This window comes from Schistocerca serialis, chromosome 12 (genome assembly GCF_023864345.2).
Source record: "Schistocerca serialis cubense isolate TAMUIC-IGC-003099 chromosome 12, iqSchSeri2.2, whole genome shotgun sequence".
NCBI lineage: Eukaryota > Metazoa > Arthropoda > Insecta > Orthoptera > Acrididae > Schistocerca > Schistocerca serialis.
In genome coordinates, this window is record NC_064649.1 from 132,346,782 (window position 1) to 132,368,220 (window position 21,439).

Sequence of the window (21,439 nt, forward strand, 5' to 3'; positions counted from 1 at the left end):
TTCTTGGAAAAAGGTACATGTCACAGCCATGTCCATGAGGGGTAATAGAAGTGATCATCAAAACTACCGTCCAATATCCTTGACATCAATTTGTTGTTGAAACTTACAACATACTCTGAGCTCAAACATAGTGAGATATCTTGAACACAGTGACCTCCTCAATGCCAGCCAGCATGGATTTTGAAACCATCATCATATGCATGACATACTGCAAGCTTTGGATCAAAACAATCATGTAGTTGCTGTATTTCTTGATTTACAAAGGCATTTGACTCTGTACCACACTTACATTTATTGTCAAAAGTAAGATCATATGGGGTACTGAGTGAAATTTGTGACTGGTCTGAGGATTTCTCAGTTAGGGAGGATGCAGCAACTTATCTTGGATGGAGAATCAGTGTCAGATGTGGAAGTAACTTCTTGTATGCCCCAGGAAAGTGTGTTGGGACTCTTGCTGTTTATTTTGTATATTACTGACATTCCAGACAATATGTGTGAGTGTGAGTGGGGGGGGGGTCTTCAGTCCAGAGACTGGTTTGATGCAGCTCTCCATGCTACTCTATCCTGTGCAAGCTTCATCATCTCCCAGTACCTAATGCAACCTACATTCTTCTGAATCTGTTTAGTGTATTCATCTCTTGGTCTCCCTCTACAATTTTTACCCTCCACGCTGCCCTCCAGAACTAAATTGGTGATCCCTTGATGCCTCAGAATATGCCCTACCAACTGTTACCTTCTTCTAGGCAAGTTGTGCCACAAACTTCTCTTCTCTCCTATTCTATTCAATACCTCCTCATTAGTTATGTGATCGACTCATCTAAACTTCAGCATTCTTCTGTGGTACCACATTTCAAAAGCTTCTATTCTCTTCTTGTCAAAATTATTTATCGTCCACATTTCACTTCCATACATGGCTACACTCCATACAAATACTTTCAGAAACGACTTCCTGACGTTTAAATCTACACTCAATGTTAACAAATTTCTCTTCTTCAGAAACCCTTTCCCTGCTATTGCCAGTCTACATTTTATATCCTCTGTACTTTGACCATCATCAGTTATTTTGCTCCCCAAATAGCAAAACTCCTTTACTACTTTAAGTGTGTCATTTCCTAATCTAATTCCCTCAGCATCACCCGACTTAATTAGACTACATTCCATTATCCTTGTTGTGCTTTTGTTGATGTTCATCTTATATCCTCCTTTGAAGACACTGTCCATTCCATTCAGCTGCTCTTCCAGGTCCTTTGCTGTCTCTGACAGAATTACAATGCCATTGGCGAACCTCAAAGTTTTTATTTCTTCTCTGTGGATTTTAATTCCTACTCCAAATTTTTATTTTGTTTCCTTTACTGCTTGCTCAATATACAGGATGAATAACATCGGGGATAGGCTACAACCCTGTCTCACACCCTTCCCAACCGCTGCTTCCCTTTTATGCCCCTCGACTCTTATAACTGCCATCTGGTTTCTGTAAAAATTGTAAATAGCCTTTCGTTCCCTGTATTTTACCCCTGCCACCTTCAGAATTTGAAAGAGAGTATTCCAGTCGATGTTGTCAAAAGCTTACTCTAAGTCTACAAATGCTAGAAATGTAGGTTTGCCTTTTCTTAATCTATTTTCTAAGATAAGTCGTAGGGTCAGTATTGCCTCACGTGTTCCAACATTTCTACAGAATCCAAACTGATCTTCCCCGAGGTCAGCTTCTACCAGTTTTTCCATTCGTCTGTAAAGAATTTGCGTTAGTATTTTGCAGCTGTGACTTATTAAACTGATAGTACAATAATTTTCATATCTGTCAACACCTGCTTTCTTTGGGATTGGAATTATTATATTCTTCTATAAGTCTGAGGGTATTTCGCCTGTCTCACTCACTAGATGGTAGAGTTTTGTCAGGACTGGCTCTCCCAAGGCCGTCAGTAGTTCCAATGGAATGTTGTCTACTCCCGGGGCTTTGTTTCAACTCAGGTCTTTCAGTGCTGTGTCAAACTCTCCATACAGTATCATATCTCCTATTTCATCTTCATCTACATTCCAGACAATATAAATAGTAAAATCATGCTTTTTGCAGATGATGTAGTTGTCTATAATGAAGTACTGTCTGAAAGAAGCTGCATAAATATTCAGTCAGATCTCGATAAGATTTCAAATTGGTGCAAAGAGTGGCAACTTGCTTTAAATGTTCAAAAATGTAAAATTGTGCAGTTCACAAAACAAAAAAAACATTGTATCCTATGACTATAGTATCAATGAGTCACTGCTGGATTTGGCCAACTCATAAAAAATATCTGGGTGTAACACTACGTAGGAATATGAAATAGGATTATCACATAGCTGAGTCATGGGTAAAACAGGTGGTATTCTTTGGTTTCCTTGTAGAATACTGGGGAAATAAATCAGTCGACAAAGAAGATTCCTTACAAATCTCTTGTGCGGCCAGTTCTAGAATATTGCTCAAGTGTGTGGGACCCGTACCAGACAGGACTAACAGGGGATATTGAATGTATATGAAGAAGGAAAACATAAATGGTCACAGGTTTGTTTGACCTGTGGGAGTGTGTCACAGAGATACTGAAGGAACTGAACTGGAAGACTGTTGAAGATAGACATAAAGTATCCTGAGCAAGTCTGTTAACAAAGTTTCAAGAACCGGCTTATTTCTTCCTGCAATATATGTAAACGGAACAGGAAGAAACCCTAATAATTGGGAAATGGGACATATTCTCTGCCATGCACCTCACAGCAGTTTGCAGAGTATGAATGTAGATGTAACTGTAGATACCTGATCAGAGAAAAATCTCCTTGCTGCACAACCATGTGTTACATATGTCAACTTTGTTTGGAAGAGTTGTTTTCAAGAGTAAAGCACACAAAGAGTAAAAATAAAACTGTAACCTCACATGAACACCTTGAGAATTGCAACCACATAGATCAAACCTGATAATGATAGATCAGTTTCCCAAATTAAAAGTCAAATGTCACATTTATTCAGATTTGCAGTTACTTATAAATAAAATTATTAATGAAGTCTCATATATAAATCATCAAATTAATCCCATCTTACCTTTTTAGAACAACTCCGACTGCCCCCTGCTCCCAGCCGCTGCCCACCCCTCTCCCAATCCCCTCCCAGTGGATATCGTTAGCGTTAAGTATATTGATGCGCAGGTGAGCTAAAAGGTTGGACACCTCTGCCCTAGGCTGTGGCTAAGTCAGGACTGCACCATACCCTTTCATTCTGGAGCTGCAGTCCTATGCATGAAAGCATCTGTGATGTTTGGAAGATAGGAGAACATTGGCTGAAGTATAACTGTGAGGTCTGGTCATGAGTCGTGCTGAACAGCTCAGACACTAACAGCACTGACAACAAAAGGCGAGGTTCTGGCACACGGTTTTAATCTGGCAGGAAGTTTCACTACAGGGTTTATCTGGAAGGCGTGAAGTGGAATAAGTTCAGCAGATAAGCCTTGCTATTTGTCTGAGATTACTTCAGTGTCTTTGATGTTCTAGATTGCTTGTTTACAATAAAGCCTTCACCTGAGGTTCCTCTCTGTTCACTTCCTTCATAACAACAAATATGACATGTTTTTAATTCTATTAGGTATTCACTTTCTTTGTTTCACCATTTATAACCCTACTATATTCCATGTAATGTCTGTTACCCCATTTCCAACTGCTTTAACTTAACTTTGGCCACTAAAGTTTTGCAGTTTATTGTCCCTAAATAAAAAGAAATTGTGTTTCTGAAGTCCATATTATTGTTTATTTAGCCACATATATCTGGATTGGCTCCCCGTGAACCCTGAACTTCAGCGAGCGATACCAATAGCCGTACTGTAAGTGCAACCACAGTGGAGGAGTATCTGTTGAGAGGCCGTACAGATGTGTGGTTCCTGAAGAGGGGCGGCAACAGCTGAGTGATGTGGCCTTGTAATGTCAACCAAAGCAGCCTTGCTGTGGTGGTACGGCAAACAGCTGAAAGCGAGGGGAAACTAGAGCTGCAATTTTCCCGAGGGAATGCAGCTCTACCGTATGGTTAAATGATGACGACATTCTCTTGGGTAAAATATTCTGGAGGTAAAATAGTCCACCATTCAGATCTACAGGCTGGGGCTACTCAGGAGGATGTCGTCATCAGGAGAAAGGGTTATAAATACAAAGTCAGGTATGGGTAATGCAGAACTGGGTTTAATAATGAACAAGAAAATGGAAATGCAGGTAAGCTGTTATGAACAGTATAGTGGATGCTTATCGCAGGCAAGATAAACACAAAGCCCACATTAACCACAATAGTACAAGTTTATATGCCAATTAGCTCTGCAGATGATGAAGAGATTGAAGAATTGTATGATGAGATGAAAGAAATTATTCAGATAGTTAAGGGAGATGAAAATTTAACTGTGATGAGGGACTGGAATTCTATAGCAGGAAAAGGAAAAGAAGGAAAAATAGTCGGTGAATGTGGACTGGGGAGGAAACGAATGAAATTGGAAACCCCTGGTAGAATTTTTCACATAGCATAATTTATTCATCACTAACACTTGATTTAAGAATCATGAAAGTAAGTTGTAATGCTGGAAGAGACGTGGAGACTCAGAAGGGCTTCACATTGACAATATAATCGTAAGACAGAGATTTTGGAACCATCCTTTAATTGTAAGACATTTCCAGGGGCAGATGTGGAGTCTGACCACAGTTTATTGGTTATGAACTGTAGATTAAAACTGAAGAAGTTGAATAAAGGTAGAAAATTAAAGAGATGGAACCTGGATAAACTGAAAGAACCAGAGGTTATTGACAGTTTCAGAGGGAGTGTCAGATAATGGTTGACTGGAACGGGGGAAAGGAATACAATAGAAGATGAATGGGTAGCTTTAAGAGATGAAATAGTGAAGGCAGCAGAGGACTGAATAGGTAGAAAAATAAGGCATGGTAGAAATCCTCGGGTAACGGAGGAGATACTGAATTTAACTGATGAAAGGAGAAAGTATGAAATCACAGCAAATGAAACAGGTGAAAGGGAATACAAACGTCTAAAAAATGAGGTAGACAGGAACTGCAAAATGGCTGGAGGACAAATGTAAGGATTAAGAAGCTTATTTCACTAGGGGAAAGACAGATGCCAACTACAGGAAAATTAAAGAAGCCTTTGGAAGCAGCTGTATGAATAACAAGAGCTCAGATGGAAAATCAGTCCTAAAAAAAGAAGGGAAAGATGGAAGGAGTATATAGAGGGTCTATACAAGGGAGATGAACTTGAAGGCAATATTATAGAAATGGAGGAGGACAAATATGAAGAAGAGATGGGATATATGATACTGCGAGAAGAATTTAACGGAGAATGAAAGACGTAAGTTGAAACAAGGCCCATTGAGTAGATGACATTCCGTCAGGATTACTGATAGCCTTAGGTGAGCCAGCCATGACAAAACTCTTCCATCTGGTGAACGAGATGTATGGGATAGGCGTAATGCCCTCAGTTTTCAAGAAGAATGTAATAATTGCAATTCCAAAGTAAGTAGCCACTGACAGGTGTGAAAATTACTGATCTATCAGTTTAATAATCATGGTTTGCAAAATATTAACACAAATTATTTACCGAATACTGGAAAACTAGTAGAAGCCAACCTCAGGGAGGATCATTTTTGATTCCAGAGGAATATGGGAATACGTGAGGCAATACTGACTCTACAGCTTATATTAGAAGATAGGTTAAGGAAAGGCAAACCTATGTTGATAGCGGACAATGTTGACTGGAATACTCTGTTTGAAATTCTGAGGTTAACAGGGATAAAATACAGGGAGCAAAAGGCTATTTACAACTTGTACACAAAACTGAACGGCAATTGTAAGAGTAGAGGGGCATGAAAGGAAGGCAGTGATTGAGAAGGAAGTGAGACAGAGTTGTAGCCTATCTGCAATGTTATTCAATCTGTACATTGAGCAAGCAGTAAAAGAAACAAAAGAATTAAAGTTCAGGCAGAAGAAATAAAACTTCGAGATTTGCCAGTGACATTGTAGTTTTGTGGTTGGTTGACTGGCTGATTTGGGGGAGGGGACCAAACAGTGAGTTCATTAGTCTCATTGGATTAGGAAGTATGGGGAAGGAAGTCAGCTGTGTCCTTTCAAAGGAACCATCCCAGCATTTGCCTGAAGCAATTTTGAGAAATCACAGAAAATCTAAATCAGGATGCCCGGACACAGGTTTGAAATGTCATCCTCCCAAATGCGAGTCCAGTGTGCTAACCACTGTGCCACCTCGCTCAGTTCTAATTCTTCCAGAGACAGCAAAGGACTTGAATGAGCAGCTGAATGGAATGGTCAGTGTCTTAAAAGGAAGATGTGAGATTAACATCAACAAAAGCGAAAGCAAAACAAGTAAGAGGGTCACTCCAAAAGAAATGCACATTATTTGTTTTTAAATCCATCTTTTATTCTACATGTTTGAAAGTTTTACAGTGTGTAGATACATCCTTCAGGAACAATATTTTCATTTCTCCACATAATTTCCATCCCTCTCAGTGCCTTACGCCATCTTGGAACCAGCGCCTGGATACCCGCACGGTAAAATTCTGGACCAACCTGTTGGAGCCACTGTTTGGCAGCGTGCACAAGGGAGTCATCATCTTCAAACCTTTTTCCACGAAGAGAGTCTTTCAGTTTCCCAAAGAGATGATAGTCACATGGAGCCAGGTCTGGACTGTAAGGCGGGTGTTTCAGTGTTGTCCATCCGAGTTTTGTGATTGCTTGCATGGTTTTTTGACTGACAAGTGGCCATGCATTGTCGTGCAACAGCAAAACTTCCTGCTTTTGTCGATGTGGTCAAACAAGACTCAGTCCAGCGTGAAGTTTCTTTAGTGTCGTCACATATGCATCAGAATTTATGGTGGTTCCACTTGCCACGATGTCCACAAGCAAGAGTCCTTTGGAATCAAAAAACACCGTAACCATAACTTTTCCAGCAGAAGGTGTGGTTTTGAATTTTTTGTGAATTTGCATGATGCCACTCCATTGATTGTCTCTTCGTCTCTGGTGAAAAATGATGGAGCCATGTTTCATCACCTGTCACAATTCTTCCAAGAAATTCATCTCCACCATTCTCGTACTGTTCCAAAAGTTCGCTGCATACCATTTTTCTTGTTTCTTTGTGAGCCACTGTCAACATCCTGGGAATTCACCTGGCACCAACCATTTTTAACGCTAACACTTTCAGTATTCTGCAGACACTTCCTTCCCCTATCCCATCATAGTGTGGCAATTCGTTCACTGTGATGCGTCTGTCAGCAGTCACCAATTCGTTAACTCTCTGCACATTGTCTGGAGTGTCTGCAGTGAGAGTACTGCCACTGCGAGGACAATCCTCAATATTGCCGTGCCCGCTTTCATCACATAACCTGCTTGCCCACCGACTAACTGTACTGCGATCGACAGCAGCATCTCTGTACACCTTTTTCAACCTCTTGTGGATGTTTCCCACTGTCTCATTTTCACAGCACAGGAATTCTATGACAGCACATTCCTTCTGACGAACGTCAAGTGTAGCAGCCATCTTGAAGACATGCTGTGACGGCGCCACTCACGGGAACAGGTCGAACTAAGTTTGAAAACAAGCGGGAAGGATGTATCTACACACTGTAAAACTTTCACACATGCAGAATGAAAACTGTATTTTTACAAAAATAGCGTGCATTTCTTTTGGAGTGACCCTCGTATAATGGAATGTAGTCGAATTAAGTCAGGTGATATTGAGGGTATTAGATTAGGAAATGAGACACTTAAAGTATATATTGCTAAAGTATATATTGCTATAACGAGTGATGGCCAAAGTAGAGAGGATATAAAATTAGACTGGCGATGGCAGGAAAAGCATTTCTGAAGGAAAGAAATTTGTTAACATCAAATATAGACTTAAATGTTAGGAAGTCTTCTCTGAAGGTATTTGCCTGGAGTGTAGCCACTGATGGAAGTGAAACATGAACGATTAACAGTTCAGAGAGGAAGAGAATAGAAGCATTTAAAAAGGGGTGCTACAGAAAAATGCTGAAGATTAGATGGGCAGATCATGTAACTAATGTGGAGATACTAAACAGAATTGGGGAGAAGAGAAATTTGTGGCACAACTTGACTAGAAGAAGGGATTGGTTGATAGGACACATTGTGAGACATCAGAGGATTACCAATTTAATATCAGGAGAAATGTGGGGGGTAAAAATCATAGAGGAAGACCAAGAGACAAACACAGTAAGCAGATTCAGAAAGATATAGGTTGTAGTAGTTATTTGCAGATGAAGAGCCTTGCACAGGATAGAGTAGCATGGAGAGCTGCATCGGATCTGTCTTTGGACTGAAGACCACAACAACAAAATCGAGATTGAATGTTGGGATCTGCCCTGTAATTCTCACTAAGATGTAACTGAGAGCATTCTCCACAGTTCAACTTCTACATCTGTGTTCTGCAAACCACTGTGATGTGCACGGCGGAGGGTGATCCCTGCTGTACCAGTTACAAGGACTTGTTCCTGTTCCATTCACATATGGCGTACAGAAAGAATAATTCATCTCGTGCCTCTTTGTCAGCTGTAATTAGTCTAATATTTCCTTCATAGGATTTTGTAGTAAATCCCTTGGTTTGTAACTGGTTCTTAAAACTTTGTAAGCAGCCTGTCGAAAGATTGTCAGTATGTCTTCAAGCATCTGCCAATTCTGCTATGTTGGCACTACCTTAATGATCTCTCTTGCAGGTTGAACAAACCTGTAACCGTTCATGATGCCTTTCTTTTTCATACGATTTATGTCCTCTGTTAGCCGTTTATGATAAGGGTCCCAAACAATTGAGCAATATTCCAGGGTGGGTCACACAATTGTTTCATAAGTGATCTGCTTTGAAGACTGATTGAATTTTCCAAGTATCATACCAAGAAACTGAAGTTGGCCACTTGCTTTACCTGTGGCTGATCCTACATAACCATTCCAGTTCACATCCCTTTACACCCAGCTATTTGTACGAGTTGACCAGTTTCACTTAGAAAAGTCACCTTTTGTAAAGTGTGGTGCAGACGAAAGATTCAGAATCCGGGGTTTGTCCCTCAGCTAGACACAGGACGTTTTTCTGTCGCTTCTTGCTTCTTTCATATCTGGCAATTATTAATTTATGACAAAAAGTGTGAAAGTGCACTGCAACTCAGAGTCCACAGTAAACTGTCAGCTCCTCTGTAATCGGCCAGTTAAATACATTCAAAGGCCTGAGGAAGGTGAGGACATACTGTGTCCAATAGAACTGTTCCAAGTAAAGCTCTTCAGTGTTCACACTGACCTTCAGTCTTACAGCAATTTTAATTTACAAAGGGGGGCTGAAAAGTAACACAATATAATTTTTTTCTCATCTAGTATTTTTTTTTTTTTTCATGTGCAACTCTTCCAAGAGAAGCCTGAACTATGAAAAAACATGGCATGTATGTTACTCTCGTCAGCTTGTAAAGAGCAGCGGAAAGTAGTTCGATATTTGTGGGCCGTAGAGCACAAATTGAGTGAAATTCACAGTGACATGCATCACGTGTATGGACTGTAGCAATGTCTCCAGGTGGTGTGCATTCTTCCAAGAGGGCTGTGTGAACCTTAGTGATCTGTCACACTCTGAGCAGCTGGTAGCAGTTGCATTGTCACAGAATGTCAAAGCCATTGAGACAGCAATTTTGAACTACTGGGTTGTACAACTGCAAACCTTATTGTAGCAGTTCAACATTTCCTATTGTGCCATGTATGATATTGTTCATGAGACGCTGGAATTTCGTAACGTTAGTTCTCACTAGGTGCCTAAGAATCTGACAGACAACCACAAGGCCCAGCGGATGATGACAAGCTCATACAGCAGAAGCGCATGACTTTCTGAAAGGAGTTGTCACTGGTGATGAGTCGTGGGCATACAGCCAAAACCAAACAGGCCTCTATGAAGTGGAAACGTGTTGGCTCCCCTGTACGCAAAACATTCAGAGAGATTCAGTCTGCTAGGAAGTGGTAGTGACAGTGTTGTGGAATATGCATGGTGTGTTATTGGTAGACTTTGCTGAATGCAGGACCACTTTGAATGCTGCAACCTATATTTAAACTTTGGTTAAGTTGTGTCGTGCCCTACATGACAAACACCACAACATTAATAGTGACAGCGTCAGACTTCTTCGTGACAATGCCCAACCCCACGCGGCTGCTCCTGTTCGTGAGGAAATCACCAAATTTGCATGGTAGTTGCTCAAGCATACACCGTACAGTTCAGACTGTGTACAGTCAGACTTTCATCTGTTTAGTCCTATGCAGAAATTCCTGGCTGCCCAACGCTTTGCAGCAAGTGGGGAAGTGAAATCAACATTCTGCTGTTGGCTATACTCCAACCAAACGAAACTCTACAAACAGGGCACATTGAAACTGGAACCGTGATGGGAGAAATGTGTTGAGAATCTTGGTGACTATGTAGAAAAGTAGGTAAAAGATGCAAGTTCATTTATAATTTATTTTTGTTACCTATTAAACTTTCTGGTAATAAAATTATTGTGTGTTACTTTCCGTTGTTCCCTTCTACTTTTAATGACGGTAATGGGAATATCGTACTGTTATTAGAGTCCATAATCAGACTCAGTTTTGATGTAAGTGGCAGTCCCTATCTTACCTGTGGCACAAGTATAGCGTACGTAGACACTCTTCCTCACATCGTGGCAACATTTCTGAAACTTCTCGGCAAAAAATTCTTGTGCTGACTCTGGATCCTTTTTTGGCCCTGGCAGAAAAAGAAAAGAAGAGAATTATTTTTTTATCATGTAATGAAAGGTAACCGAGCATTGCTAAATAAAACACAAAACAACATCAATTGCAAAGAATTCATTAATTATGGACGTGTTTAAGTCATTTGTTCTGTCAACTGAGGTGGGTAGGAAGATTAGTGTCCTGCATTCTTGCAGGTGGACTGGACAAGTAAATCAGCTGTGCTCTTTCAAAGGAACCATCCTAACATTCATTTTATGTGATCTAGGAAAATCACAAATAATCTAATTTGGAAGGGCCGGACAGAGATTTGAACTGTCATCTCTCTGCTGTGGCATATCGATCAATGTGTAAGAACCGTAGACCTTTATTACTGTGGGTACAGTACTGAAAATCACTCTAAGAGCACTGTAGCCAAAGTGAAATTCAGAGATGAAGTGTCGTGGAGTTGCAAAGTAGAGGTAGGTGACTACTGGGTGGTTATACACGGAGGTGACATAAGTCACAGGGTACCTCCTAATATTTGTCAGACTTCCTTTTGCTCGATGTAGTACAGCATCCCAACATGGCATGGACTGAACAAGTCATTAAGTCATTTGAAGTCACCTGCAGAAATACTTAGCCATGCTGCTTCTATACCAATCCATAATTGTGAAAGCGTTTCCAGTGCAGGATTTTGTGCACGAATTGTCATCTCGATTATGTCCCATAAAAGTTCTATGGGATTCATGTTGAGTGATCTAGATGGCCAAATCATCCACTTGATTATGCAGAATGTTCTTCAAACCAGTTGCAAAATTCAAAAAATACCAGAAATGATGTATCAGATGAAATCCAGACCTCCACCTCACAGCCAGGATTTTCTGTGGGGACACAAAATAAAAACTCACAGGTTCTTTTTCACCAAAATGTGCAATCATTAACTAGTAAAACAAGTGAAATCCAAATCCTATTAGAAAACGAATTAAAAAGTACATCATTATTGTGTCTCACAGAATATTGGCTCGATGAGGACAAGTTACGTATTGTGTCCCTACCTAACTTTGTGGTGAGTGGTTATTTCTGTAGAAAAATTCTTAAACATGGTGGCAGTTGTATATTCATAAGAAATAATATAAACTTTGTAAATATAAAATTTCCTGTTGAAATAGTGAAGGAAAAAGATGTAGAGCTATCAGGAGCTGAGATAGTAGACATTAAACTAGCTGTTATTTGTTTATACAGAGCTTCAACTGGTGAGCCGGCCAGTGTGGCCAAGCGGTTCTAGGCACTTCAGTCTGGAGCCGCGTGACCGCCACGGTCACAGGTTCAAATTCTGCCTTGGGCATGGATATGTGTGGTGTCCTTATGTTAGTTAGGTTTAAGTAGTTCTAAGTTCTAGGGGACTGATGACCTCAGAAGTTAAGTCCCATAGTGCTCAGAGCCATTTGAACCATTTGAATCCAACTGGTGACATAAATACTCTCCTAAAAAGTTTGGAAATTCTCTTAACAGACTAACACAAAGGAACAGAAGAGTTATTCTATGTGGTGATTTTAATTGACTTTGCAAAGGACACCAAAGAATGACTGAATCTCTTGCAAACTTTTAACATGAAATCCACCAGAGAAACAGCAACTCGTATCACACAGACTTCACGTACCACGATTGATCAGATATTTGTAAATGTAGATATTAACTATACAATGGAACCCCTAAACACAGGCTTTGGGGATCACACAGCTCAAAAACTCTCTGAGTATAGAAACCGAGCTACAGCTTAAACACTGCCTAACAACCACCAGTAGAAACTACAGTAATGAAAATATAACTCGTTTTCTCCATTACTTGAGGAAATAAAGCTGGGAAGAGATTTATAACTGTGATCACACAGATGGAAAATATAATAACTTTATTAACAATTTTACCTACTATTTTGAACTGTGCTTCCATCCAACCCAGGGGAAAAAATACACAAGGAAAACAAAAAATAAATGGATTACTCCTGGGATTCTAGTATCTTCAAAAAAAAAAAAAAAAAAAAAGTTACTGCACAGGTTGTCCAAACAACTCACATCACCAATCACCAGAATATGACTTTTATTACAAAACCTACGAAAAGATATTCAAAAATGTTGTCAAGCAGGCAAAAATAATGGCAAATGACACATACACAAAAAATTCCACCAATAAGATGAAAGCCATATGGAATATTGTCAGGAAAGAGAGTGCAGCAGAACAGACATACTTCCATAACATTAGCTGCCTAATAGAGAACTCAACTGTGATAACTAAACCTACAAAAATTGCAAATAAATGTAATTCCTACTTTACTCAGATAGCTGAACATCTTATAAATCAAAATTTACAGTGTACTCCTATAAATAAATCCAGATGTACTATAAATAACAAATCTATTTTTCTCTACCCCATCAATGAAAAGGAAACACTTAATATAATCAAAGAACTGAAGCCCAAATTCTCTGTTGGTACTGGCAATATCCCTGACTATATCTGTAACTGGTCTCTATCAGAAGGGGTGTTCCCAGAAAAATTGAAGATAGCGAAAGTAAAACCCCTGTTCAAAAAAAGGAATAAAAACAGAAGTATCAAACTACAGGCCAATCTCACTATTATCTGGTTTTTCCAAAATAATTGAAAAATCTACTATAAAAGACTAATCAGTTTCATAGAAAAAAATAATTATCTCGAATACTCAACATGGATTCCGAAAATCTAAATCTACTGAGACAGCTGTCTTTGCATTCCTAAATGCAGCCTTAAATGCAATAGACAATAAAGAACATATCTCAGCCATATTTCTAGACCTCTCTAAAGCATTCAATGTCATCAATCACAACATCTTGCTTCAGAAACTTGAATGGATAGAATCATATCTCCAAAACAGAGAGCAATTTGTTGAGCTTACTATCTGAGAAGGGAACAAGATAAAGTCCTACTGCTCAGAAAAACAGAGCATCAAGTATGGTGTACCACAAGGCTCCATTCTAGGGCCAGTTCTGTTCTACTCTTTGTAAATGACTTGGAGCCGACTAGCCCATGCCATAATTTCATAAAATTTGTGGATGACACAAATGTGATGATAAAAGGAAGGACCAAAGAAGAATTACTACATGAGATTAAAAATTGTACCACCCACATTACAGACTGGTTTTCTGGAAAGAACTTAGTAATAAACACAGAAAAAAACAGTTACAATGCACATACACACAGTGCAAAATAAATGTCCACTAGCACCAGACATAGAGTTGTTTACTAGAACCCCTGAAAATATAAGTTCTATAAAATTTCTTGGGATATGGATCCAAGAAGATCATTTCAAATAAATTAAATACCATTTGCTATACTATCAAAATTCTTTCTGGTTGCACATCGAAAGAGACACTAAAAGATGTATACTTTGCCCATGCAGAATCCTTACTGTGATACAGCATAATCTTTTGGGGAAACGCATCTGCTAGCAAAAGTTGTTTTATATGCCAAAAGACAACTGTAAGAGCCATAGAAAATTCTGCATGAAGAAGCTCATGCAAGCCCTTATTAGGGCTTCCACTAACATGTCTGTACATTTTACAAGTAATCATATTTGTAAGGAAAATCTTAGAAAATAGCAACAATCTTGTGTCAACTAACCAGAGTATCCACCTGTATAACACAAGGAGAAAGCAGGACATACATGTTCAACATGCTAACACACAACACTAAGAATGGACCAGTGCAAACAGGAAACAGACTATGCAATAAGCTACTTACAAACATTAAAACAATAAGAGACACTTCAAAATTTAAAACTGCTGTCCATAAATATTTATTGCTAAAATGTTATTATAGTATAGATGAATATCTCGAAACATAAAAATATGATTGTAAATATTCTTGTATGATTTAAAAACATGCATTGTAAATCACAATGACTTGTCCAATATCATATTGTGTATCTTGTACAACAAATGATCAAAAGGACCAATAAAAATTTAATGTAATGTAACACTTGTGTCCTGGTGACCTATTTGGGAGCACGAAGTCCACGAATGGCTACAACCGGTCTCCAAGAATGCAAACATAACAATTTCCAGTCAATGATCCATCCAGCTGGAGCAGAGGACCCAGTCCATTCCATGTGAACACAGCCCACACCATACTGGAGCCACCTTCAGCTTACACAATGCATTGTTGATAACTTGGGTCTACAGCTTACAGAGTCTGCACAGCACTTGGACTTACCATCAGCTCTTACCAACCGAAATCAAGACTCATCTTACCAAGCCACAGTTTGCCAGTCACCTGGGCTCCATCGGATATGATCACGAGCTCAGGAGAGGTGCTGCAGATGATGCCGTGCCATTAGCAAAGGCACTCACATCAGTCGTCTGCTGGTATAGCCCATCAGTGTCAAATTTTGCCACGCTATCTTAACAGATACGTTCATCGTACGTCCCACATCGATTCCCACGGTTATTTCACACATTATCGCTTGTCTGTCAATGCTGACGATCTATGCAAATACCGTTGCTCTGTCATTAAATGAAGGCCATTATCTGTGGCCAGGGTAATGCCCACAATTTGGTATTCTTGGCACGCTCTTGACACTGTGGCTCTTTGAATATTAAATTCCCTAACAATTCCTTAAATGGTATGTCCCATGCTTCTGTCTCCAATTACCATTCTGCATTTGAAGTCTGTTAATTCCCATCGAGTGGTCATAATCACATTGTAAACATTTTCATGTGAATCACCTGAATACAAATGACAGCTCCACCAATGCACTGCCCTTTTATACTTTGTGTACGTGATACTGCTGCCATCTGTTTATGTGCATATCGCTATCCCGTGACCTTTTTTACCTCAGTGTAATTAAACTGATGATGTTATAAGTGCTGTAGAGTGGGTTGTATGCATCACAGGATGAATGAAACATCATAGGTATGTTCATTAATCAGTGTGCTTATGGAGACACTGAAAAAAGTAATTGTTCCACTTTCTGTCACCAGATGAAAATAGGCATTTTAAGCAGTCAGAATGTAGTTTGGATGTAGGAAAATGGCAGAAACAATCAAACTCATGATAATGGTGGTTCCATGGCACGTTTATCAGAATATGACCACAGGTTACGACACGCTATATCTGTAATGTGGCACCGTCAACAGTTGCTCTCAGCGTGTGCTGTGTAATTAGAGTGATATGTCATCCCAGACAGATGTGATCCTTCAGATTTTCCCACAACCAGAACTCACACGGACTTAGGTCGGTGCATCTGTAAGGCCACACATCTTGAAACTACACAAAGTTCGTGCGGTCATTACTGAACATTTCTCGAATAAAACCTTTCACCTGGCAATCGAAATGAGATGTCACCCCATCTTGCACAAAAATAGTGGGATGGACTCAGTTATGTACTGGCAAAGATGGAATCACATGTTGCACCAGAAGGTCCTTATTGTGTACACATAACGGGCCAGCAAGGTGTCATCCCCTCAAACAAAAACAGGCCAAGAATGGAGGAGCTTGTGAAACCACATCAGTCATATAAGCTGAATGCAGTGAGTTTTTCTCATATAATGTGTTGGAGAGGAACCCAAATGTGACATTTCTGTGCATTCACGGCACTGTGCAGAGTAAAATTTGACTCATCCATCCAAAGAATATACTCGTGCCACATGTCATCCATTTCTATGCGTGCCAAAAAAAAAAACAATGGGCAAATTCACAGCATTGTAGCCTATCTTGGGGATACATTTGGTGCTCATTCTGAATCTTTTAGTGCAAAAAAAAGGAGAGAGAGAAAGAGAGACAGCTTGAGCACTGGCTGCAGAACTTGAAGCATCTGCTGCACTCTCAGCTATAGCTACAGCAACATCATCAGCAACTGCCATGGGAATGGGCTGTCTCCCTTTCCCTGCCGCACTGCCTAATTCACCTCACTCTTCAAATTTCTTGATCATGTTCTTTAAGCCATTTATTGGCAAGGGACCTCTTCACAAGTGTTTCTGTCTGGTGATACACCTACAATGCAGCAGTGCTATTGCTGCCATTCAGGTGAAATAACTTTACAAGCGGTGCACAATGTTTCCTCTCAATAGCCACTCAATAGCCATTACATTTCATATGGAAAACATCAAACTTTTTAATCCTTTACATTAACAGGTACTTCACAAATGAAATCAACAGGTGTCACTTTGCAACAAATGGCCTACTGATGCAAAACAGGAAAAATTTGACATTCTGACTGCTTACAGTGCCATATTTTCACTTGTTGGCAGAAAGTGGAACTATTATTTTTTCAGCACACTCTGTGAGCACACTGTTTAATGAACAAACCTACGATCTTTCAGCATCCTGCGATGTATACAGCCTGCACTGTAGCACATGGAATACCAGCAGTTTAATTCTAAACATCTGGCATTGAGGAGATCGGGGAATCCCCAATCTATTCAACTGCCTGCCAAAGATCACTTGGGAAAGTGTGAGTACACTGGCAGACAATTCTGGGTTAAGAATTGGCTACAAAAAGAGCGATCTAACACTCACTCATTCGCTCACTCAGCCATTGCAGGTGAACTCGCTTTCCATCCAGTGACGAAACTTCTGTCGTTTTTCTGCTCAACTCTCCTTGACCACTCCTCAGCTGAGGTGGGATCAAATATCACAGTTAATCTCCCTGGAGAACAGAGCCATACGATTGCCCATTTCCTCCTAAATAATTTACCGAATTGCTAATACTGAATGCCAGCAAAGGCCTCACAGAGATCAGCTGGCGCACCAAATTAGGTCCATTCTGCAAATCTCACTGGGGATGTGAAACAAGCACATCATACATTAAGAGGCAGGAGCAGCCACCGCAGGCTTAACTGTTTGTTATACAAACAACCAGTTATGACCACTTCTAAAGTATGAAAATTGCTTTATGGGAAAACAGCAGCTAATTTGAAAGAACCCTTTCTTTTCTTCTTAAATTATTGAAATACTGTTTTTATGTACCACTTCATACTTTACTGGTAGAATGAATATTTTTAATCTTACATTACATTAGTCATATTCTGTGGATCCTGTGGAAAGAAGTGTCTAGAATGTGGAAAGAAGTTGCAGATGTACTTTTTGAACGAACTAAGTGAAAGCACCTTTTTTGTCTTGATTTAAAAAACCTTTTTTATCTTTTGTACAGCCTAGGTTTTGGTTGACAGCCCATTTTCCAGTTCTCAAAGTATAAAGAGCTTTTGTTTAGCTAATATAACATACAATGTTTCACCAAGAACCTGCAGCTGAATCAGTCAATGACATAACATAATGAAGTATTAATATTATTATCACATTGCTACTGTTAATTATCAAATAAGCTACTGCATTAATTTAAGAGTTTCTATGGAGATGTTCGTCAGTGGAGTAGAAGGATTTGCTCACTAGACAGCTCTTTAATTACCTCTTAAACCTACCACTTTGCCTACAAGACACTGAATAAGCTCTGGTATGATGTAGAATTCTTGTGTGTCCACATATCTCACTTCTTTCTGTACTACTGTTAAGATCTCTTGAAGTCTTTGTAGAAATTGTTTTGGTCACAGAGTAACATTCATGGTTTGCATTACTTTTGAGAACAAGTCTTGGTAATGACAGCTAATATTAATGAATAAACATATCATATAACAATTGTCAAACTACCAAGCCATGAAGCTATCTCTCCAGGAAGTTTCATAACTAATTGCAGATATAATTCTTATAACACCCTTCTGGATTCTCAAAATACTATCACTGGAAGTTCAGTTCCTCCCAAAAAATGATTCCAGAACCTCTCCAGAAATTTTCAGTCTGCAGCGGAGTGTGAGCTGCTATGAAACTTCCTGGCAGATTAAAACTGTGTGCCGGACCGAGACTCGAACTCGGGACCTTTGACTTTCACGGTCAAGTGCTCTACCATCTGTGCTACCATAGCACGACTCACGCCCCGTCCTTACAGTCTCGCTTCTGCCAGTACATGAGAGCTTCTGTGAAGTTAGGAAACGAGGTATTGGCAAAAGTGAGGCCGTGAGGACAGGGCGTGAGTCATGCTTGGGTAGCTCAGATAGTAGAGCACTTGCCCACAAAAGGCAAAGGTCCTGAGTTTGAGTCTCGGTTCAGCACACAGTTTTAATCTGCCAGGAAGTTTCATTCCAGTCTGTCGGTGCATGGAAGTACCCCAAATTAAACAGTTTTTTTTTTTTTTTTTCATTTTTAAATCACCTATAGCAGTAATCATGTGACTGCAAGTGTAGCTGAACTAGAGCTTTTCATTAATTTTGAGAGTGTGGGATTCCTAAAAATTAAGGTTGTGATTTATCTGTAACATCTAAAATTTGGTGCAGCGCCAGAAAGAAAAAGTCACAACATCAAAAAATAATTAATGTAGAGTAGTGAAATTTCGGAAATACATTCATCTAGGTACCATATTCAAGTGATTAACATTGCAAGTCCACAGGTTAATGTAAACACAGATAAGCCATTGAAAATGTGAAATGCTGGTACATTAATAATCAGCATAACTGCCAGAATGTTGAATACAAGCAGGCAAATGTGCACACATTGCGCTATACAAATGCCAGATGTCCATCTGTGGGATAGAATTCCACACCAGTTGCACTCGGTCGGTCAGTTCAGGTACAGTTAATGCCGGTTGTCTGACGACGTCCCGTATGTGCTCGATTGGAGACAGATCTGACAATCGAGCAGGCCGAGGCAACATTTCAACAGTAAGTCGGGCTACAACAGCAGTATGTGGGTGAGCATTATTATGCTGGAAAACACCCCCTGAAATGCAGTTCACAAACGGCAGCACGACACGTCAAATCAGCTGACTGATGTACAAATTTGCAGTCAGGGTGTACAGGCTGTCCACGAGAGTGTTCCTGCTGACATATGACATTGCACCCTAACCAGAGCACCGGTGTGTCCAGCACACAGACGGGTTGGTTTCAGGCTCTCGACTGTCCTCCTCCTAACCTACACACGGCGATCACTAACTTTGAGGCAGAACCAGCTCTCGTCAGAAAACACAACAGACCTCCACCCTGTCTTCCAACGAGCTCTCACTCGACACCACCGAAGTCACAAATGGCGGGGTCTGGGGTCGGTGGCACGCTTATTACAGGGCGCGTTGCTCAGAGCTGTTGCCGTGGTGCCAAATGCCACTCAAATTGCTTTGCGACCGTACGTTGCAGCGACCACCACTGCCGACAGTCGTGTACAGTGGCTACGAGGGGCGTCAGTAAAGTCCGTGCAAAAATAAATGTTTGGGGTAAACCTTTTTCATTTTTTGACATAGTCTCCTTTTAGACTTATACACTACATCCAACACTGTTCCAATTTGTTGATCCCTTCTGAATAATAGGAATTGTCCAAGTCTGCAAAATAGCTATTAGTTGCTGCAATCACCTCCTCGTTTGAGTAAAATCTTTATCCCACCAGTAATTTCTTCAAATTTGGAAACAAATAGTAGTCTGAGGGAGCCACGTCTGGAGAATAGGGGGGATGTGACATGAGTTGTAATCCTATTTCCATTAATTCTGCAGCCACAACTGCAGAGGTGTGTGCTGGTGCATTGTCGTGATGGAAAAGGACTTTTTTGCAGTCCAGTCGCCGTCGTTTTTCTTGCAGCTCGGTTTCTAACATTCCAATAATGATGAATAATATTCACCTGTAATAGTTTTACCCTTTTGCAGATAGTCGATGAAGATTATCCCTTGCGAATCCCAAAAGACAGTCGCCATTATCTTTCTGGCCGAAGGAATGATCTTCGCCTTTTTTGGTGCAGATTGTCCCTCGGTAACCCATTGTTTAGATTGTTGTTTGATCTCAGGAGTATAGTAACGTATCCATGTTTTATCCACAGTGACAAAACGATGGTTAAAGTCCTGCAAATTCTTCCTGGACAGCTGCAAACCATCCTCGCGACAGTTCACACGATTCCGTTTTTGGCCAAGCGTGAGCAATCGCGGAACCCATCTTGCGGATAGCTTTCTCGTGTCCAAATGTTTATGCAAAATATTATATACCCATTCATTCGAGATGCCCACAGCACTAGCAGTCTCACGTACCTTAACTCTTCTGTCATCCATCACCATATCATGGATTTTATCAACGATTTCTGGAGTCGTAACCTCCACGAGGCGTCCAGAACGTTCAGCATCACTTGTGCCAATGTAGCCACTCCAAAAATTTTGAAACCACTTATAAACTGTTCTAATTGAAGGTGCAGAGTCACCGTAATGTTTAACAAGCTTCTCTTTAGTCTCCTGAGGCGTTTTGCCTTTCATAAAGTAATGTTTAATCACCACATGAAATCCTTTTTCGTCCATTTTTTGACAATCACTCGACTTCCTTGATTCACACGAATGCCAAACACAACTTGGTGTGCGTTCTTTCCAAAGATGCTACTAACTATACATGACCTAGATACGCGCCGGTGGTGCCATCTCTCGGACTTTGCACGGACTTTTCAAACCCCCCTCGTACATTCCTGCCAAATCATTCTACAATATCACAGAAGAAACCTCCAGTTTCTCATAGCCTTATTACTCAACCTCCTTCAAACCCAGTGAGGTGCTGATGATGGCATCTTTGTCGCTGTAGAGACATTCTTCACTGACATCAACTCACCTATATCCAGTCTCAGAGGTTACTAACACTCATGACTGTTACGTGTGTATTTAAAACAAAC

General features: G+C 40.1%; 1 protein-coding gene across 1 annotated transcript in view; it reads right to left on the bottom strand.

Annotated features, from left to right (window-relative positions):
- LOC126428202 (guanine nucleotide-binding protein subunit alpha-14-like) overlaps nt 1–21,439 on the bottom strand; it is a 167,439-nt gene that overhangs the window by 12,851 nt on the left and 133,149 nt on the right. The window contains exon 7 of the mRNA XM_050090114.1: nt 10,661–10,768. Coding sequence (XP_049946071.1) covers nt 10,661–10,768 — 108 coding nt within the window. The remainder of the gene's footprint in view (nt 1–10,660; nt 10,769–21,439) is intronic.